Source organism: Orcinus orca, chromosome 14 (genome assembly GCF_937001465.1).
Source record: "Orcinus orca chromosome 14, mOrcOrc1.1, whole genome shotgun sequence".
In the NCBI taxonomy this organism is placed as follows: Eukaryota; Metazoa; Chordata; class Mammalia; order Artiodactyla; family Delphinidae; genus Orcinus; species Orcinus orca.
In genome coordinates this window covers 29,873,078-29,895,992 of record NC_064572.1, presented here as the reverse complement: position 1 = coordinate 29,895,992, position 22,915 = coordinate 29,873,078, and the positions used below count along the sequence as shown (strand labels likewise).

The following is a 22,915-nucleotide window of genomic DNA, read 5'->3' as shown; positions in this document are numbered from 1 at the left end:
TGTCCCGAGGGACAGGGGTGTTCTGTGAATTGGTCCTGTTGTTGGTTCCCTCCTCCCAGCTGGAGAGTGGCTGAGAATTGCTAGGTACACCTAACAGTCTCTGTCTCTTCCTGGTCATTTACACAGATTTGGGACCGGTAATCCAAGCTGACAGACACCGTCTTACTCATCCTGTTGGGCTTCCAGATGCATCAGACACTTTGTTTTCAGGAACAGACATGCCCTCTGAATTCAACCTGGCTTTGATCACGTTGAAAATGAGAGGGCTTCCACTTGGCTCAGTTTAACTGAAGACAAGGGAAAGAGATGGCCTAGAACCTTGGTGGGTGACATGGCAAAGCTGGCACAGGTCAGGCAGTGAGCACACCAACCCACCTAATGGCTATGGCAGGTTGAGAGCCCCTTCCTGCTGGAGGCTGTGTATCCAGGTGGTGAAGACCACATGCTGAGGCCTGGCCTTGGCGTTTACCAGTTGTGTGACTTTGGGCAAGTAACACAGACTCTAAGCGGGGATGATAAGTGTACTTAGCACTGAGTTCTCCAGCATTTAGTTGTGAGGATTACATCAGATAACATGGGTAAAGCAGTTGACAAAGAGCTTGATACAAAGTGAGGGCTTCATAAGTACAGCCACTGTTGCTGCTGCTGCTGGTGTGCTGTCCTTAGCGTTTCAGTTTCCTCATTCCTGAAGATAGCAGAGTGGAAGGACTCAAGCTCACCCTGTCTCATGAAAGTACCAAACTGCTGAACAACCATCAACAAAAGACCCAAACCTACCAAAAAAGGCATTCTACATCCAAAGTAGAACTCACAACAAAATGGTAGGAGGGGCGCTTTCATGATATAATCAAATCCCATACCCGTCGGTGGGTGACCCACAAATGGGAAAATAATTATATCACACAGATTCTCCCACAGGAGTGAGAGTTCTGAGCCCTGCTTTCAGGCTTCTCAGCCTGGAGGTCTGGCATCCAGAGGAGGAGCCCCCGGAGCATTTGGCTTTGAAGGCCAGTGGGGCTTGAGTGCAGGAGTTCCACAGGACTGGGGGAAACAGAGACTCCATTCTTGGAGGGCACACACAAGGTTTCACATGTACTGGGAACCAGGGCAAAGCAGTGACTCCACAGGAGCCTGAGGCAGACGTACTTGAGGGTCTTGTAGGGCCTCCTGGGGAGGTGGAGGTTGTCTGTGGCTCACTGTGTGGGAAAGGACACTGGGGATAGAAACCTCAGTGAATATTCACTGGTGTGAGCTCTGCCGGAAATCACCATTTTGGCATCAAGACCTGGGCCCACCCAACACCCTGTAGGCTCCAGTGCTGGGACACCTCAGGCCAAACAACCAATAGTGTGGGAACACAGCCACACCCATCAGCAGACAGGCTGCCTAAAGTCATCCTGATCCTACAGCTGCCTGCTAAACACACCCCTTGGCATGGCCCTGCCCACCAGAGGGACAAGATCCAGCTCCACCAGCTAGTGGGCAGGCACCAGCCACTTCCACTAGGAAGCCTGCACAAGCCCCTGGACCAAGCTTACCTATCAGGGGGCAGACACCAGCAGCTAGAGGAGCTACAATCTTACAACCTGAGGAATGGAGGCCACAAACACAGAAAGTTAAACAAAATGAGATGGCAGAGGAACATATTCCAGATGGAGGAACAAGATAAAACTTTGGAAGACCAACTAAGTGAAGTGGAGATAGGCAATCTTCTTGAAAAAAAATTCAGAGTAATGATAGTAAAGATATCAAAGATCTCGGAAGAAGAATGGAGGCACAGACTCAGAAGATACAAGAAATGTTTAACAAAGAGCTAGAACATTTAAAGAACAAGCAGAGGGCTTCCCTGGTGGCGCAGTGGTTGAGAATCTGCCTGCCAATGCAGGGGACATGGGTTCGAGCCCTGGTCTGGGAAGATCCCACATGCTGCAGAGCAACTGGGCCTGTGAGCCACAACTACTGAGCCTGCGCGTCTGGAGCCTGTGCTCCGCAACGAGAGGCCACGATAGTGAGAGGCCCGCGCACCGCAATGAAGAGTGGCCCCCGGTTGCCGCAACTAGAGAAAGCCCTCGCACAGAAACGAAGACCCAACACAGCCAAAAATAAATTAAAAAAAAGAACAAGCAGATATGTACAATAGAATAACTGAAATGAAAAATACACTAGGAAGAATCAATAGCAGAACAAATGAGGCAGAAGAGCAATAAATGAGCTGGAAGACAGAGTGGTGGAAATCACCACTATGCAACAGAATAAAAGAAAAAGAATGAAAAGAAATAAGCAGTCTCAGAGACCCGTGGTACAACATTGAATGCACCAACATTCACATTATAGGGATCCCAGAAGGAGATGAGAGAGAAAAGGGCCTGAGAAAATATTTGAAGAGATAATACCTGAAAACTTCCCTAACATGGGAAAGGAAATATTCACTCAAGTCCAGGATATGCAGAGTCCCATACAGGATAAATCCAAGGAGGAACACACCAAGACACATAGTAATCAAACTGACAAAAATTAAAGACAAAGAAAATATATTAAAAGCAACAAGAGAAAAGCAACAAATAACATGCAAGGGAACTCCCATAAGGTTATCATGATTTTTCAGCATAAACTCTGCAGGCCAGAAGCGAGTGGCATGATATATTTAATGTGATGAAAGGGAATAACTACAACCAAGAATACTCTACTCAGCAAGGTTCTCATTCAGATTCAGTGGAGAGATCAAAACCTTTACAAACAAGCAAAAGCTAAGAATTCAGCATCACAAAACCAGCTTTACAAGAAATACTAAAGGAACTTCTCTAGACAGAAAAGAAAAGGCCACAACTAGAAAAAAGAAAATTCTGAATGGGGAAGCTCTCCGGTAAAAGCAAACATACAGGAAAGGTAGGAAATCATCCACACACAAATATGATATCAAAACCAGCATTCATGAGAAGAGGAGAGTACAGAGGCAGCATATTGGAAATGCACTGAAAATTAAGTGAGCAGTAACTTGAAATAATCTTGTATATATGTAGACTGCTATATCAAAACCTCATGGGAACTGCAAACCAAAAATCTACAATAGATACACACACACAAAAGAAAACAATCTAAACACAACAATAAAGACTGTCATGAAATCACAAGAGAACAAAAGAGGAAGGGAAGAAAAAAGACCTACAGAAGCAAATCCAGAACAGTTAACAAAATGGCAATAAGAACATACTTATAAATAATTACCTTAAATATAAATGGATTAAATGCTCCAACCAAAAGACACAGACTGGCTGAATGGATACAAAAACAAGACCCGGATATATGCTGTGTACAAGAGATCCACTTCAGACCTAGGGACACATACAGACTGACAGTGAGGGGATGGAGAAAGGTATTCCATGCAAATGGAAATCAGAAGAAAGCTGGAGGAACAATATTCACATCAGACAAAATAGACTTTAAAATAAAGACTGTTACAACAAGAGACAAAGAAGGATACTACATAATGTTCAAGGGATCAATCCAAGAAGAATATATAACAATTGTAAGTATATATGCACCCAACATAGGAGCACCAAATATATATGGCAAACACTAACAGCCATAAAAGCAGAAATCTACGGTAACACAGTAATAGTGGGAGACTATAACACCCCACTTTCATCAATGGACAGATCATCCAGACAGAAGATCAATAAGGAAACAGGTCTTAAATGACACATTAGACCAGATGGACTTAATTGATATTTATAGAACATTCCATCCCAAAGCACCAGAATACACATTCTTCTCAAGTGCATATGGAACATTCTCCAGGATAGATCACATCTTGGGCCACAAATCAAGCCTTGGTAAATTTAAGAAAACTGAAATCACATCAAGCATCTTTTCTGACCACAATGGTATGAGATTAGAAATCAGCTACAAGATAAAAATCTGTAAAAAGAACACAAACACATGGAGGCTAAACAATATGTTACCAATCAACCAGTGGATCACTGAAGAAATCAAAGAGGGAATAAAACAATACCTACAGACTAATGACAACAAAAACACAATGATCCAAAACCTATGGGATGCAGCAAAAGCAGTTCTAAGAGGGAAGTTTGGAGCAATACAATCTCACCTCAGGAAAAAAGAAAAATCTCAAATGAATAACCTAGCCTTATAACTAAAGCAACTAGAGAAAGAAGAACAAACAAAACCCAAAGTTAATAGAAATCATAAAGATCAGACCAGAAATAAATGAAATAGCCATGAAGGAAACAATAGAAAAGATCGATGAAACTAAAAGCTGGTTCTTTGAAAAGATAAACAAAATTGATAAACCTTTAGCCAGACTCATCAAGAAAAAAAGAGAGGGCTGAAAAAAATAAAATTTGAAATGAAGAAGGGCAGTTACAAGGGACACCACAGAAATACAAAGGATCATAAGAGACTACTACAGGCAACTATATGGCAATAAGATGGACAAGCTAGAAGAAATGGACAAATTCTTAGAAAGGTATAATCTTCTCAAGACTGAACTAGGAAGAAACAGAAAATATGAACAAACCAATCACAAGTATTGGAATTGAAACTGTGATTTAAAACATCCAACAAGGGACTTCCCTGGTGGTCCAGTGGTAAAGAATCTGCCTTCCAATGCAGGGGACACAGGTTTGATCCCTGGTCGGGGAACTAAGGTCCCACATACCACGGGGCAACTAAGCCTGCATGCCACAAACACTGAGCTTGTGCAACTCAGTGAGAGAGTCTGCGTGCTGCAAACTACAGAGCCCATGCGCTCTGGAGCCTGCACGCCACAGCTACAGAGCCCACATGCCCTGGAGCCCACATGCCACAACTAGAGAGAGAAAACCTGCACATCACAACTAGAGAGAAGCCTGCATGCCACAACTAGAGAGAAGCCCATGCACCACAACTAGAGAGAAGCCTGCGTACTGCAATGAAAACCCCGTGCCTCAATGAAAGATCCCACGTGCCACAATTAAGGCCTAACACAGCCAAAAACATTAAGAAAATAAATAAATTTAAAAAAAATCCAACAAAGAAAAGTCTAGGATCAGGCTTCACAGGAGAATTCTATCAAACATTTAGAGAAGAGTTAACACCTATCATTCTGAAACTCTTCCAAAAACTGCAGAGGAAGGAGCACTCCCAAGCTCCTTGTATAAGCCTACCATCAGCCTGACACCAAAACCAGACAAAGATACCACAGAAAAAGAAAATTATAGGCCAACATCACTGATGAACATAGACACAGAAATCCTCAACAGAATACTAGTGAACCGAATCCAACAATACATTAAAAGGATCATATACCATGATCAAGTGGGAGTTATCCCAGGGATGCAAGGATTTTTCAATATCCACAAATCAATCAGTGTGATACACCACATTAAGAAATTGAAGAATAAAAACCATATGATCATCTCAATAGATGCAGAAAAACCTTTTGATAAAAGTCAACACCCATTTATGATAAAAACTCTCCAGGGACTTCCCTGGTGGTCCAGTGGGTAAGACACTGTGCTCCCAATGTAGGGGACTGGGGTTCAATCCCTGGTCAGGGAACTAGATCTCACACTCATGCCTCAATTAAGAGTTTGCATGCCGCAGCTAAGAGTCTGCATGCTGCAACTATGAAGTCTGCATTCCACAACTAAGAAGGTCCCACTGCTGCAACTAAAAAGATCCCACATGCTGCAACAAAGATCCCACATGCTGCAATGAAGATCCCATGTGCCACAACTAAGACCCAGTGCAGCCAAAATAAATAAATAAATAATAAAATAAATACGAAAAAAAACCTCTCCAGAGGGCTTCCCTGGTGGCACAGTGGTTGAGAGTCCACCTGTCGACGCAGGGGACACGGGTGTGTGCCCTGGTCCGAGAAGATCCCACGTGCCGTGGAATGGCTGGGCCCGTGAGCCATGGCCGCTGAGCCTGTGCGCCCGGAGCCTGTACTCCACAATGGAAGAGGCCACAGCAGTGAGAGGCCCGCGTACCGCAAAAAAAACCTCTCCAGAAAATGGGCATAGAGGGAACTTACCTCAACATAATGAAGACCATATATGACAAACCCACAGCTAACAACATTCTCTCAGTGAAAAGCTGAAAGCGTTTCCTCTAAGATCAGGAACAAGACAAGGACGCCCACTCTCACCACTTTTACTCAACATAGTTTTGGAAGTCTTAGCCATGGTAATCAGAGAAGAAAAAGAAATAAATGGAATCCAAATTGGAAAAGGAGAAGTAAAACTGTCACTGTTTGCAGATGACATGATACTCTACATAGAAAATCCTGAAGATGCTACCAGAAAACTACTAGAGCTCATCAGTGAATTTGGTAAAGTTGCAGGATACAAAATTAATGCACAGAAATCTGTTGTATTCCTATACACTAAAGTTCCTATACAACAGAAGTTCAGATAGAGAAATTAAAGAAAAAATACCACTTACCATTGCATCAAAAAGAAGAAAATACCTAGGAATAAACCTCCCTAAGGAGAAAAAAGACCTGTACTCTGAAAACTATACAGACACTGATGAAAGAAATCGAAGATGACAGAAACTGATGGAAAGATCCACCATGTTCTTGGACTAGAAGGATCAATATTATCAAAATGCCTATACTACCCATGGCAATCTATAGATTCAATGCAATCCCTATCAAACTACCAAAGACATTTGTCACAGAACAACAACAAAAATTTAAAAATTTGTATGGAAACACAAAAGACCCCGAATAGCCAAGGCAATCCTGAGAAAGAAAACCGAAGCTGGAGGAATCAGGCTCCCTGACTTCAGACTATACTACAAAGTTACAGTCATCAAAATAGTATGGTTCTGGCACAAAAACAGAAATACAGATCGATGGAACAGGATATAAAACCCAGAAATAAACCCACGCACCTAAGGTCAATTAATCTATGACAAAGGATGCAAGAATATACAATGGAGAAAAGACAGTCTCTTCAACAAATGGTGCTGGGAAAACTGGACAGCTACATGTAAAAGAATGAAATTAGAACACTTCCTAACACCATACACAAAGATAAATTCAACATGGGTCAAAGACCTAAATGTAAGGTCAGACACTATAAAACTCTTAGAGGAAAACATAGGAAGAACACTCTTTGACATAAATTACAGCAATATCCTTTTTGATCCACCTCCTAGAGCAATGAAAATAAAAACAAAAAACAAAAATAAGCAAATGCGACCTAATTAAAGAACTTTTGCACAGCAAAGGAAACCATAAACAAAATAAAAACGCAACCCACAGAATGGGAGAAAATATTTGTAAATGAAGCCACCTTCCAAATATACAGACAGCTCATGCAGCTCTATATTAAAAAAACAAAACAAAAAAAACCTCCCCAAACAACCCAATCAAAAATGGGCAGAATATCAGACAGACATTTCTCCAAAGAAGAAATACAGATGGCCAAAAATCACTTGAAAAGGTGCTCAACGTCTCTAATTATTAGAGAAATGCAAATCAAAACTACAATCAGGGGACTTCCCTGGTGGTGCAGAGGTTAAGAATTTGCCTGCCAATGCAGGGGACACAGGTTCGAGCCCTGGTCTGGGAAGATCCCACATGCTGTGGAGCAGCTAGGCCCGTGAGCCACAACTACTGAGCCTGCAAGCCACAACTACTGGGCCCATATGTCACAACTACTGAAGCTCGCGTGCCTAGAGCCCATGCTCCCCAACAAGAGAGGCCACCACAATGAGAAGCCCACATACTGCAGTGAAGAGTAACCCCCACTCGCCGCAACTAGAAAAAGCCCGCATGCAGCAACGAAGACCCAATGCAGCCAAAAATAAAATAAATAAATAAATTTAAAAAACGAAGAAACAAAACTACAATCAGGTATCACCTCACACCAGTTAGAATGGCCATCAAAAAGCCTACAAACAATAAATGCTGGGGAGGGTGTGGAGAAAAGGGAACCCTACTACAGTGCTGGTGGGAATGTAAATTGATGCAGCCACTATGGAGAACAGAATGGGGGATCCTTAAAAAACTAAAAATAGAGCTACCATATGATCCAGCAATCCTACTCCTGGCCATCTATCCGAAGAAAACCGTAATTCAAAAAGATACATGCACCCCTGTGTTCATTGCAGAATTATTTGCAATGGCCAAGACATGGAAGCAACCTAAATAGCCATCGACAGAAGAATGGATAAAGACGGTATGGTGCATATACACAGTGGAATACTCCTCAGCCATAAACAAGAATGCAGTAATGCCATTTGTGGCAACATGGATGGACCTAGAGATTATCATACTAAGTGAAGTCAGACAGAAAGACAAATATCATATGATATCACTTATATGTGGAATCTAAAAAATGATACAAATGAACTTATTTACAAAATAAAAACAGACTCACAGACTTCAAAAACATACTCATGGTTACCAAAGGGGAAAGGTGATGGGGGAGGGATAAATTAGGAGTTTGGGATTAACAGATATATACCAGTATATATAAAATAGATAATCAACAAGGACCTACTGCATAGCACAGGGAACTCTACTCAATATTCTGTAATAACCTATATGGGAAAAGAATCTGACAAAGAATGATACATATATTTGTATAACTAAATCACTTTGCTATATATCTGAAACTAACACAACATTGTAAGTCAACTATACTCCAATATAAAATAAAAATTAAATTAAAACAAAGTATTGAAGAGCTAAAAAAAAAAAAGAACTATGTGTGGACAATTTCATTCTGATATTTTTAGAAACTAAAGCAAAAGGGAAAATCTACTGTCATTTGATTTTCATTTTTCAACAACAGAACAAAAGGACACGGAAAAGTTTGTAAAAATGGTTATTTTCCTCCCTTGGCTTAAATGTCCCCTCTGTAAAATAAAGACATTAGGCAAGGTTAAAAAAAAAAAAAAAAAAAAAAAAAAAGCTTCTTCATTCCCCAAACTAAAAGCTATCTTTTGAGGGTCAGAGAAACTATGCCCCAGAGTTTAGGGGACTTGAGCAATACTGTACCACAATCTGGGCCAAACGAGCAGCAGTGCCCCTGAGTTCTGACTCACAGTCCAGTTCCCTAGCCACAGGGGCACAGCACTTTTCCTGGGCACCAAGAAGTGTCCTGGGCCTGCTGAGTGGCAGAGGGCCACCTCGGAAGGCCAGGGGCAGGGGCTCACCGATCCGCGTTATCGCTGAAGAAGTAGTTGACTTCCCCGAAGGTGCCCACGTCATCGTCTGTTGCCTGCAAAGGTAAGAAAAAGAAGTCATTACTGCCAGAACCAGCCGAGGCTCCCGATCTCAGCAGGAAATGTCCACAGCGAACCCATGCTTCCCCCCACACAGCTCCTCAGGCCCAGGCCGAATTATCTAGAGCCACGCTGTTCAATAAGGTTTTCACCAGTCACAAACGGCGATTTAAATTAATACTGGAGCACACAGTTCCGGAGGATCAGTCTTCTACCTAAATCTCCAACTTTGCGAAATCACCCTTCCTGGACTCATGTCAGACATTCTCTGTAGATGCTCAGAGGGCTTGGCGGAGAGACCCTAGACCTGTGGCTTGGGGTCACAACTTGTAGGTTTACAAAATATCTCAAACAAAAGTGGGGGTGGGTTCAACCATCTGGTGGCCTCCTCCGGCGACTCTCCTCCAGTCCCCAAAGCCTCCAAGTCAGATGTGGTACCCGGTAGGGGAGGCCTCTTGGGTGGATTTCTAGTGTTCCCCCTTCTTTAACCCGGGGAATAATCCACTGCGTGTACCAAGCAGACTATCGTCTGGTTGGCAACCTCTTCTGCTGGAAACAGTCTGCTGCCCACCCCCACCCATCTTTTGGCATCCCTCTCTGCTTGAACAAGTGGTCCAAGTGGGACCTAGTCCCGTGTCCTCAGGGACTAGGCTGAGAGTGGTCCCTGACCTCAGCAGGGGCCTATTAGAATCCTTTCCTGGGATTCTTCTTATTGTTGCTGTGGATAAAAGCTTTCCTCTGGGGGCAGTGAAGCTGGGACGATGTGAAGTGGGAGCTGCTAGATGTGTAGGGACGATGAAGACAGGGGCTGATCTTGGTAGTTCTGGAGTCCTGAATCTGACATCCCTTCCCACCTCGGTTTGGTTTGTGAGTTCAACAAGATCTCTTTTATCCAGGCTGGTCCAAGTTGGCTTTCTATCACCTACAGTCAAAAGAGACTGGAGCGAGAGTGGCCTGCCTCATGCCTGATGATGATGGCAACGATGGTGGCCACTGCCAGCCTGCACTCGATCATATATTTTACACTGTCAAAGGCCATCCGGGTTTATTAAGACCTCATTTTATCCTCACAACTGTCACAACATGATGAGGAAGGCACACATTTCTACCCATCACGCAGATCACAAAACTGAGGGCCAGACCGCAGTGAGGTCTGGTGTAACCCTGTCACCTCTAGGTCATGAGCAGGTTCAAGCAGAGTGGGGCAGAGCCTGCGATCCCTACTCCCATCCCAGGGTTCCTTCCTCTAGGCCACCTACGTGGGGCCCCTCTCCAACCCCTCCCTTGTCCAGGACAATGGTAGTTATAGTAGAGGCTTGGCTTTTGCGGCTGGAACCTCTGGGCTTCTGCATTGTCACTGGCATGGTTACAGTCCACAGTGCAGACTAAGTGACACCATTCATGCATTCATTCAATAGTTACTCAGTAAGCATGTACTCTGTGCCAGGCACTGTGACCTCTGCTCCCTCCCAGGCCATGCCCGAGAGCTGGGCAAACTGCTACCTGCCACCAGAGCCTGGAGGGAAAGGCCTTGGGCTGACCTTGGGGTGTTTGACACTCAGGGCTTCTCTAAGATCACAACTGGATAAAGGTTCTGCTGCTAAAAATATGTTTCAATACCTACTTTTGTTTATTTTTTAGCTTTGAGGTATAATTGACAAATTATGTTATAACTTTATTATACAATAAAATTATTATGATAATATATTATATTGAGGTATACTTGACAATGGAAAGGATTCCCACTATTGAGTTAATTAACCACCCATCACCTCACAGATTTACTCTTTTGTTACTTGTCTGGTGAGAACACTTAAGTTCTACTGTCTCAGCAAATTTCAATGGTACGGTACAGTGTTATCAACTATAGTCACCATGTTATACATTAGATCCTCAGACCTTATTCATCTTATAACAAAGTTTGTACCCGTTGATCAGCCTCTCCCTATTTCCCCCTGCTCAATACCTTGGTACTAGGTATTTTTTGAGGTTCCTTTTAAAGTTCTTGGATTCTGTGAAATCTATTCCATTCTGTGTTCTTTACGATAAACCCGAATTTCAAGAAAACGCCAATTTCAGTCCAGTATTTTGAATTCAGGAAGGCAGAGAAGTAAATGATATATTGCAAATGATTTAAATGAAAAAAAGTGTTTATACCCAAAGGGTTAAGATCTGTTATCCAGAAAACTATCCAGAAGGAAGCCAATTCCAGGGGCTGTGGCAGCCTGCTTTTAAGGACGGGCTCTTGTACACACTGTTCCATTCAGTCCCCACTGTGTTCAGCAGACTGTGTGTGGACCTCTGTCTTCTCACCACCCTGGCCAGGCTCCAAGAGCATCACAGGTTGTCGGGGGACGCGTGTATAATAAATGGAAAGGTAAACGCCGAGCTACGTAACCCACCCTCTAACCCAGGACCGATTCCAGGGCAGACCCTCCCCCGTGCCCTGAGCCACTCCTCCCGACACCTGCATTTATCGACTCCTCACACTTATCACGTATTGTATCTTCATAATGACCCTATGACGTAGGTGCTATTATTACTACCACCCCCGATTTACAGATGGGGAAACTGAGGCACAGAGAGAGTGAACAGCTCACCCAAGGCTTCACAGCTAAAAGAGCGGCAGAGTTAGGATTTGAACCCAGTGCCGGCTAGTCACATCCTTCGCCTCAACGTGTTCTTGCTTCTGAACCAAGAAGAGAACTTGTTCTCAGAAGGAATGGTTATTCCAGGGCAGAGGAGACCAAAACTTCTCATAATGAGCCCACCTCTCTCCTCCCCTTTCAGGGACCAGAGAAGGCGGGGAGGCACCCATAAGTCCCCTTTCATTCCACCAAGAAATGATCACCACCACACATGGTATTACTAGATTATAATAACTGCAGCTCAGTCTGGGGAGCAGCTGACCAGATGCCATCAAGCCCCTTGGTGAGGGGTGAGTGTAATGTAAAGACCCTAGCTCCAGGTCAGAGTCAGCAGCCCAGGTCACCGTGTGACCAGACAGCAACCTCCTGGGGCCTCGGCATCCTCATTTGTCAAAGGAAAGGGTTTGGGGAAGCAAAGAGGGTAGGGCCGCATCTGCCAGGCTCACCTCCCAGCCTGGACAGTGCCTGACACGTGGCAGGTGCTTCACAAATGCTTGGAAAATGAAGGAACCAATTCTAGTAAGAAGGGGGTGGTGGAGAGATGGGGGCAAAAGCGAGGAGAGCGGATTCTAAGGGAAAGGGAGGGGCGAAAAGAAGGAGCGAGGGAAAAGGAGGGGAGAGGCTAGGAGGGGCAGAGGGGTCAGCAGAGTGGGCTGCGCCAAGCCACAAGGGGGGTTCCCTGCCCCTGAAGGTCGCATCGGGACCCTGGGGACAAGCCCTCCACGTCTATGTGCCCTATGGAATTGCACTCGGACTGTTAGGGTGGGAAGGACCCCCGAGGTCCCCCTGTCCAGTCCTCTTCACCCTGAGGCTCAGGGGAAGTTAGGTGACGAGCCCCTGGGAACAAGACAGAACTGTCTTCTCTCTCCAGGCAGATGCTGGCCTCTACCACCCCCGCTGAGTCCCCACTCCCTCCCCGAGTGGACTGAGCACAGCCATGGTTCCCACGGTGACCCCTCTCCCCGGGGACCTCTTGCTGCCCGCCCAGGCCGCCGATGCTAACCGGGGAAGATTTGTGAGTCCTTTAGTGCCACCGTCTAACGACCGTATGAAATATGTATGCCTGGTGAAGAGGAGAGGGAGAACTTTCATTTTTCACGTGCTCGAAGCAGAATAATATGGCAGGCTGTGCGCCTGCCAGGGTGGGAGCGGCACCAACACAAAGGGCCTGGTCAGGGTGCTCCGGCCAGCGCCAGGCTGCTGCGGGGCCTCATAGGGCCCTGCGCCCAGAGAAGGCAGCAAATCTGCCCACTAGGCGGCCCTGCTGAAGGCCCTCCTCCTTTACATGCATTCTCAGCCCTGTACTTGGGCCTCTGCTGCCAGCGCCGGCCTCATCTCCGACCACGTGCAGGCTGGACCATGTGCGGCTCCCGGGCCTGACCGGCTCTGCTCACGCTGCGCCCTCTGCCGGATCGCCTCCTTCCTCTCCCACCTGGCTCACCCACTCCTGTCCTCCTGGCTCCCCAAGGTTGGGTTAGGGCTCCACCCTGCTGGAGGTATTCCCAGCTGTGACCGCTCTGTGGAGCTGGAGCTGTGGGCTGATGTGTTTCCCACCCCAGGAGGCTGCGGATCCCCGAGGCCAGGGTGGGACACGGGGCCTGAACATCAGGGTGGCTCAGGAAAGCTCCTATATCCGTCATCTACAGGTACACCTGCGTCCACATCCACACCACACAGGTACGTATACTGTTTCATTTTGACCACACGCATACGTGGCAAGTTCTGTTAGAACCCTCTCCTCCCTGTCTTTAACAAACAAGGTATCAGAGGCAGGATGATAAGGAACTCTCCCAAGATTTCACAGCTGGTAAGAGCCAGAGCTGGCCTCCAGATCCCTGTGTTGAAAACCGTTTAGCAGCTTGTGACACACGCCCTCGGAGCAGCGTCCTGTGGAGGCCTAGGAGCCGCTTGGCCGTGCTGGCCAGCCCAGTAGGGGGCGCTGCCGGGGCCTGCTCCACTACCCACCCTGCAACCTGTCCCACCCAGGCAGGTCTCTGTTCCAGCCCCACTCTGCTTGTTACAGCACTTTTCACAACAACCTCCTTCCCAGGACCTGCTTTGCTCCTAAGCAACTGACAAATCAACAGATGAATCACGTGCCAGACAGAGTGACCCTCGGGCCCACTTTAGGAAGGAGGGTTTGAGAAGTGACCTGTGCAGAGAGAACAAATGTCCTCCTCAGGCCATGAACACCCTTCCTCCTGCCACGGTCTGGGACGTTCTGTCTCCGTGCAGGGTCACTTCCGGGATCTCGCTGCTGCTGGCCCCCTCTCTGATGCCTCTGTGTCCCTGTTACTACTCCACCTGGGCTAGAATCTCACCCACAGGTACACACTAGCACATTTTGCCACTTGCCGTGACTCTCATAAGATGCCCAGGTGTAAGAAGTCAAAACCAATGGCTACAACGATCTTCCTCTGCTCAAAGACCTTCAATGGCTCCCCACTGCTGCTGAATTAACTTCAGACCGGCGCCTGTCGTCAAGGCTCTTCAGAGCCTGGCTGGCCTTGGCGATTTTGTACCCATCTCTCCCTGATGCACCCAAACTGTCCCCTCATTGCCTGGTTGCATCATCCCTTCATTCCGTAACTGCTGCCCACCCCTCCAAATGCCCCCTCCCTTAGGGAGCTCCCTGGCTGCTTCCTGTTCTTGACCTGAGAGCCCCTGGCTGGACCTGTTTTAGAATACTCAGCAGTCTGCTGTCCCTGAAACCTGCTTGCGTATGCCCCGTTGCCTCCCCCCTTGACGGACAAGTCTGTACCTAACTTATTTTTGTATACTGTGTTGTGCTTGGCACAGGGCTCAAAATCTTCGCCAAATTTAGTAAAATCTGGGATTTCCATTGCCAGACACTGAGGGCCAGCATGACCTTCCTTCTGGGGGGCTAGTGCTCCCATCAGCAAACACCTTGGTGGGCTGTGAGCAGCCAGAGTGGGGCTCCTTAGGTTGCCCAGGAGGCAGGGCTGGGGTTTATAAAGCATCTCCAGTAAGTCTCCCAAGCTCAGGTAGAGGCAGGTGGGATGGGGGGCGGGGGGAACACTCACTGAACAGCCCTCACGGTCAGCCTGCAGGCAGGTGCAGAGCAGGTGAGAAGGGCAGCGTGGGCGTGGAGGAGCAGATGGGGGGCGCCTGGCACACCACAGAAAGAACCTTCACCAAGATGATGATCAGACTCGCGCTCAGTCACGTGCTCAGTAAATACTTTCTGAGCTTTTCCAATGTGTCAGCTACTGTGCCTGGCTCTGAAGCCACAGCCATCAGCATGACAATGCCCTTGCTGGAATGTGACTTATAATCAGAAGGGGAGACAGACAATAATGGAGGAGAGAAATAGCTAAATAACAATTTCAGACAGTGGTAAGAACTGTGGGGAAACACAGCAGAAAAATGGGCTAGCAGGTGACTGGGTTGCTATCTTAGGTTGACTAGCCCTGGAGAAGATCTTTGGCACAGTGTATCTGGGTCTACAGGACAGTCACTGGCTGGACACCGAGAAGCCTGGGAGGTCCTGGTGAGAACCGCTCTCCCTGAGGCCCGGAGGCGGCTCAGAACGTCTCTGTCTCCCCCAGTGGAAGCGTCTGCAGCCCAGGAAGACCAGCCGGCGGGTCAGCATCTGTCCCCGCGGTCAGCTCATGGGAGAGGGTGCCGCCGGGACTGGCTGCTGCCCAGCGCCTGATTTATAAGGCATCTCCTCTGATTCTCAACACTGGCATTACCAGCAAAACTAATTCCCTCATTTGGGCCTTTATAATTGCATCCGCGAGTGCTTATTTCTGTGATGGACAATGCCGGCAAAAGTGTAATTTTCTTCTGCTGACAAAAAAGAAAAAAATAAATACACATGGCGGGGGGGAAAATTCCAAAGGTTAAGACAAGGTGAGCCTGCAGTGGAGGAATAGCCACATCCCCAGACCAGCCAGGCTCATGTCAGAAACGTCCGACTTTCCCCTGGTTATACAGGGTGGGAGGGGCTCAAATGACCCCCTGCCATTTCCCTTTGAGCACTTACTCACAGTGTCAGGCACTGTGCCCAGCATTTCTCATGCTTTAGTTCACTCTATCTTCCCAAAAGTCCTATGGGAAGGACTTTCGGGAAGTCCTTCCCTCTGGGAAGCACCAGTATTATTTCTATTTTACAGATGGAGGGAACGGAGGCTCAGAAAGGTCAATCAACTTGCCCAAGGTCAAACAGCCACGGTACCAGGACATGAACCCAATACAGCCAACTGCAAGGCAGGTGCTCTCAAACACTCCCCTCCCCCATTGGTGGGGCTGGAGGAGGGGCGTCCTCCTGCAGTTTGAGAGCTCAGCCATGGGATCCAGGGTGCTCCTACCAGGTCACTGTACTCACCCCGTAGATGAGGCCCCAACAGGCAGTCTTTTCCTTCTTGTCACAGGCTCTGCCCCCAGCCTCTGCCTTGAGCGGGTGGGCTCCAGCGATTCTGCTTGTGCTCGTAAGCAAAGGATGCAGGGGTCGCTGGATGTCATTTCCCAGGACGCAGGCCCTTAGCCAAGATCCTTCATCCTCAAAGGTTCCCCCCAATACCATCCCACCCAAGCTTGGTTATGGTGTGTGCAGGTGGCTCAGGGCCTAGACTGGGGGAGGCTGTCACCTGCTAAAGGCCGGGGCCGGCTGGCTGGCTGTGGGCACCCTTCTGACCCTTGCAGGGCTCTTCACCCAGCACCCTGTGGATATAGCTCTTCCTTCAACTTGGATGCCAGGGCTCTATGCTCAGCCCAGCTCCCTGCCCTCTGATGCTCATCACAACATCTCATGCCCACTCCCAGGAATCCACCATTTCAACAGCGATCAGGTCCTCTTGTCTCTTTGCTCCTCCCAAGAGCCCCCTTCTGACCCAGCCTGTTCTGACAATGAACAGTGGCCATCTCTCACTGTCTTCCATTCATTTGCCCTGAACCAGGGGCCTCCCTTACAGGCTATCTGCCTTGCCGACACACCATCCCCATGGATCCCTGCACCTCCCTGTTGTCCCTCGTCATGGCCTTGCAGACGCCCATCTGCTGACGTTGGGCCTTATGCCCTGACCTGACCCCCACCTGCTCTGGCCTCCTGCTGGGTCTGCCTCCAACTGCTGCTCGTCGGATGCCGCTGCTGCACTCTGGCTCCCTGATCCCCTCCCTGGGCCAGATGCCCTCCTCTCTCAGGTTTCTAAACACCCTGTACCCTTCTTTATAGCTAGAAAGTCCTGCCCTGTGTCTTCTTTTGTCTACCTGTGCCCCCTCACTTCCCTACCTACTTCTCTCTCTCTTCTCTCTCTCACACACACACACACACACACACCCTCTCTCTCACTCTCTCTCTCTTCCTCTCTGTGTCTCAGGCAGCCCCCAATACCTCCCTGTCCCACCCCCACCCTCACATACTCTCACAAAAACCTTCTCTCTTTTCCTCTGTCTCAGGTGGACCCCAACCTGCTACGTACTCACACGCAGAAACTCATGCACATCTGCACCCACCCTCAGTCTCAAGCAGCCCCCACGCCCACCTGAGCCTCAGCCCCGGGGGCCCCTCCACGCCCCTTCCCCAGCCACCTGTGCACCTCTCCCTGCAGGCCGGCAGCTGGCAGGCACGCACTCAGTCACTCCCCACCGGCGTCCCCACCCCCGTCACGCACGCTCGCCCGGATGCCCCGCACGGGGCTTCTGCTCTGAAGCAAGGCGGACCCAGCTGCCTTCCCAGCAGCCCTGGGTCCCAAGCAAACGTGGCAGACAGCGGGCACTGGCAAGCAGTTCTGCTCCCGTGCACAAATCTGCAGAGAAGGGCACACGGTACAATTTGTTCAGGAAACAATAGCAATGTTTGACATGTCATAAGGATTGATGGAGCAGAAATTTACATGGGAGAATGCATTTTTAAACAGCTCCACGGAGCCCCAGTGCTTCACTGGTAGTGATTTCCACATTCATCATTCACTGAGCTCCTCTGAATAACTCTTTAAACTATGTGAGATTAACTGCCCTCTTGCAAGCTCTGGGGAGGCTGGTGGGAGGCAGGAGGTACTCCTCTGGAGGAACCTGGTAGCCCAGAGGCTGGGGTGACCTCCACTTGGCCTGATTAGGCCCATGGAGCCCGGTCTTCTCCCCTGTTCCCACACTCCCTCCCATGCTGTGGACGAGTATTTCAGCTTCTCTCTAGGATGTGAGGTAGAAGCCAATGGCCAGGAAGTATCATCTGGACTGCCCCACACTTCCGGGCAAATGCTCGGTGTGTCAGTTTCCCTCGTCGTCTCAGAAGGAAGCTATCTAATCTGAGTAGGAAGCCAGGGCTGATGGGTGAGGGCATGGCGAGTGCTGGGTGGGTAAAACAAGGTTTGGTTGGAAGCTGCTGCTCTGAGCACCTTCCTGGGGACCCCTGGTCAGGGGGGATGTCACACTCCTGGGAGAAGAAATGATAGCATCTGTAAGGAAATGTCTCCCATTGGACTTCGTGTAGGGATAAGAAGAGGAGTGCTCCAGGCGTGCAGTGGGACCAGGGAGTGAAGCAGAGGGTACAGGAGAGATCCCGGGGAGGCTGCGGGTCATAGGAAGAAAGGTGCATTCTGGAAAGCCCTTGGTCCTGCTCTCGGCCTTCTGAGTGTGCAGAAGGCCTTAGGACAAAAGGGTGCTACTGGGGAGGCTGGGGACAGAGACTCAGAGCACACGGTCAGGTGAGTCGCTGAGTGGGAGGGCAGTTAGGAAAGGGTGGGGACTCGGTGGGTGGTGGGGCTCCCTCACGTTCCATCGTGGACCTGGGGTGGATGGCCACCACTCCATCACACATGCCCATGCCGCATCACTCATCTGTCATAGTACTGAGTGCAGAGAAGGCCTCAGGATCTCTCAGCCCCACCTTCCCTATGGGAGTCAGCAAGCAGTGGGATGTGAGTAAAGTCTCTCTGCTATGTCTGTTGGGCTCTCTGCCCCTGGAGGGTTAGAAACCTGCTTCTCCCTGGGAGGCACAGTACAAGACCAGGCACCAAGGGCCTCAAAAGGATGTGTGGCTCTGTGTAGGGTCATGAAAATCCCTTCAAAATGGGAGCGTGAGATCTGGGTGCTGGTCCAGCTTCTGCCCAACCATCCAGCTGTGGGACTTTGAGGAAGACACTGGGCTTCACGGCCTATGTGGCTCAGCCTCCTGACCCATCTGCCCGCTCCTCCTCTGGTGCTAGCAGCCCATCCTCCACCAGGGCCAGAGGGGATGTCTGACCACACGAGACACCATTCTCCAGCTTAGAAGGCTCCCAGGGCATTGAAGACAAAGCCCAAACTGCTTGCCATGCCCCTGAGGCCTGATGTGGGCCAGCCTCTTTGGCCCCTGACCTCCTCTCCCGGCCCATCTGCCAACAACTACAGTAACATCCACTCTAACCCTCAGTTTCCTCATCTGTAAAATGGGGCTAATAATAGTACCTGTCTCATGGAGTTGGAGTGGGGATTTTAGAAGGTACTGAAGCAACGTGCTTTAGACCAGTGCCTGGCACATAGGAGCCGCTGTCTAAGTGGAGCCAGTACTTGTCTTTCCACCCCTGATTCTAGCCACTCACTGTTTCCAGTCCTCCGCAGACATGCTCCTGCTGAGCCCTCTCTCAGCCTGGCCCTCCCGCCTGGGCTGTGCCAGCAGCTGGCCGGGTGGAGGGGGAGGAGAAGTGGCACTGAGCCCTACCGGAGAGGGTGCTCCAATGGGGGCCTGACCTGAGCCCCGCCTATTAACGTGCCCTTCTGTGGCCGGGGAGGGATGAGAATTGGGCTGACAGGTGCACTCAAGGTGTGGGGTCCCCGGCTTGCTTGTTATTGCAGATACAGTGTTGTTCTTGGGCTCCTCCACCCCCTTCTTTATTTCTATCTTATTTTAAAATCTGGAAATAAAAATTGATGGGGAGCAAATTGCTCTGGCCAGCGGCTCTGTGCTTAAAGGAGTTGTCACGGGAAAGCAATTACGGGATGTCAAGGGCTGTCGAGGTGGCCGCAGCTGCCTGCGTCCCATGCCTGGCACTGCCTGGTGGTCCCCAGACCGGCTTGCAGGACGAGCATGGGGTCCCCCGGAGGCAGGGGGATAAGTGCAACCACTGCCTTGCTGAGTGTCAAGCTATGGGCCTGGCCTGGCACTGTGTGAGAAACGTGACACGATTTGTCCCTAATCCTGCAAGCAACCAGCAAGATGGGGTCACAGCCCCATTTTACAGATAAGCAACTCCAGCTGATATGACTGCAAAACGAGTAACACAGCTCACTCTTGTTTAGTCCTTACTGGGTCCCAGGATTTATTCCAAGAAATCTACATGTATTAGCACATTTCATTTCCACTCCCACTCCATGAGATAAGTACTAATACTACCTTTGTCTTATGAGTGTGCAAAGTTCCCGGCTGGGGCAGAAGCTACTGGTGCCACACACGCCCCCCTGTGCCCACCTCCACACACCAGGGGCTGCTTTAGTGGAAGCGTCCATGCCTCTCTTGGCCTGTGAGCTTCCTTCTCAAAGGAGCAGTTGGAATGATGGGGTGTCCACATCCCCAGAAGCTGTCCCCACTCAATGGGGGCTAGGAGTCGATGGACCAATACCCCAGCCTCCTCGCCCTGAGCTTGGATAGCTCAGACACAGCCCTCCCGTTGATTTCCCAGCGGACAGAACTCCAGAAGCCCCCGTGGTAGCCGGCTTCATGGCGCCCCCTTGAGTGACCTCGTCTCACCTCCCGCTCCCACCTGAGTTTCCTGGGGTCACCTCCCAAGTAAACTTCCGGTCCTTGAGTCCTTGTCTCAGGGTCTGCTTCTGGAGAGCCAGACCTTAGACACAAGCCTCAGGCTGGACACTGGACACGCAACGGTGAGCCTGGCAGTATGTTCCCAGCCCTCAAGGCACTCAGAGTGGCCAGTGGCTCAGGGATGGCTGTTAGCGGGCTCAGGGTCCTGCAGTTGGTCACCGGCAGAGCTGGGACTCGAACCCTCGTCTGTCTGACACTCGCACACACAAATCAAAGAGGAAAAAAATCCCGCTCCTAGCCCTTCTACAATGCTGCCCCTTCTTTTATGCCATTGGATTGAGGAAGACTCAACTGAGTGCCTTTAAAAAAAAGAAAAATCACATCTGACCATCAAACAAAGAAGAGTGGGATGCAGAAAGCCATTTTCCCGGGGATGCAGGAGGGTGGCTGGGGGTGAACGAGATGTTCACAGTCAGAAGGGTCTTGAGGCCTCTCTGGGGCCAGTTATCAGGCTGGGATTATGTGGTAGAGGATGAGAAGGGAGGGTGCCAGAGAGATGTGGGGACAGACACTGCGGCCGAGCCTCAGTTAAGTGGGGCCTTGTGTGCAGAGGAGATGGAAGGAGGAAGAAAAGACAGTCCAATCAGCCAAACCATGTAGCCAAACCATGGCTGGGAACACCTCCCCCCACTGCTGGACCTCACCACTGTATCCTTGCCTGGAGTCTGACCCCCTCCCTCTTCTTCCCTGCCCCCATGGGGTGCAACAGGCAGCTCCAGGTCTAGTGGAAAGGTGAGGAGAGGTACCTGGGTGGGGACTGGTCCCCACCCATGTGCCAGGACACATCCTCACTCAAGGTGACTTGGAGCCGGGTGACACGGCCCCCGTGCCTGCTGCCATTGGCGGGCTCCGATTGGGCCATCACGCGCAGCTCACTAATGAACCATATTGATTCCACATCCTCCTGTTGTCTCCCTAAATGGCAAGCCACACATCTGATAGATTAAATACCCACACAGTTGCCCGCCTGACATCTCCATCACTCCGCCTGCAGGTCCCTAAAGAATTTTACAGCCCCACAATGACAGAAGAAATTAAGGTCAAAGTCAGACAAAGGAACTATAAATCACCCGTGATCCTGAGACCAGCAGAGGGCTACAGCCCCAGGCCCTCACTCACATGGGCCAGTCCAGCCCAGGGCTTGACGGTGAGACAATCAGATTTTGTGTATCAGCGCAGGCTGGCGAGGGCGTGCTGGGAGCATTCACGCCCGAGAAGCAGCCTCTGTCCACAGACATTTGGATTCACTCACTCCTCTGCCCATCCCGCCTCCGGTATTTAGAATGTTCTAACTCAGACTGAGAAATGCCCTGACAGGAGAGCAGCATATCTCATTTATAAAGACTTGCTTCCCAAGGAGTTCAAAACATTCTAGCCACGTTGTTCTAAAAATGTCCCAGAATAGGGAGAGGGTCCAGCAGCCTTCTCTCCATAGAGAAACTGAGGTTCATGGAGGAAAGGGGTTTGCCCAGGGTCCTTCAGCAACTTGAAGTCCCTGACCTTCTGACCTGAAGGTTGCAGGTCTTGTTACAATGGGAGCCTAAAGGGCTTTTTTTTTGGTGTGTGTGTGTGTGTGTCCTGGTCCTGTTTCTCCTTTGGGCAGGGGGTACCCCCTACAGGTGGCTGGGCAGACAGAGGGGGTTCTGGGCCTTGGGTTCAGCTTGGACGTCAGTCAGTCAAGTTCAGTTTCCAACCTGTCATACCTCTTGGTCCCATAGTTTCACCAGGGGAGTCTCAGGGAGGGTTTCAGTCTTCATGAGGAGGCTGTGTTGCCTCATGGTGAAGGGGAAGGACGTTGGTATCCTAGAGACAAGGGTTCACGCCTCCGCTCTGCCCCCTCCACAGGTGTGACCTTTGGCAAGCAGCTAAGTACTCTGAATCTCAGGGCTCTCATCTATAAGATAAGGACACTAATTTCTACCTCACCGGGCTGTCATGGGGATTCGATGAGATAACACACAGAAGGGGGTCAGTTTGGCACCAGGCACTCAATACTAGTGCCTGTTATTTGTTTAGCACCTACTCCACATTAGGTGCTTTGCCAAGTCCTTTACATTATCCCCTTGAATCCCCACAACAAATGCATATGGAGCTATCATGATCACCGTTTTCCAAGAGAGGAAACTGAGGCACACACAGGTTATTTGGCAGAGACTTAAACATCTATACTCCCTTTCTCAGCTGAACAGAAACCATGCTTTTTAGGGGGTAGAACACTACCTGGCTAAAATACTACATTTCCCACCTTCCTTTGCAGCTAAGC

General features: G+C 49.2%; 1 protein-coding gene across 1 annotated transcript in view; it reads right to left on the bottom strand.

Moving 5' to 3' along the window:
- Positions 1 to 22,915, bottom strand: part of LOC125960983 (cadherin-23-like) — a 360,246-nt gene that overhangs the window by 52,110 nt on the left and 285,221 nt on the right. The window contains exon 15 of the mRNA XM_049696875.1: positions 9,175 to 9,239. Within this exon, the coding sequence (XP_049552832.1) occupies positions 9,175 to 9,239 (65 nt within the window). The remainder of the gene's footprint in view (positions 1 to 9,174; positions 9,240 to 22,915) is intronic.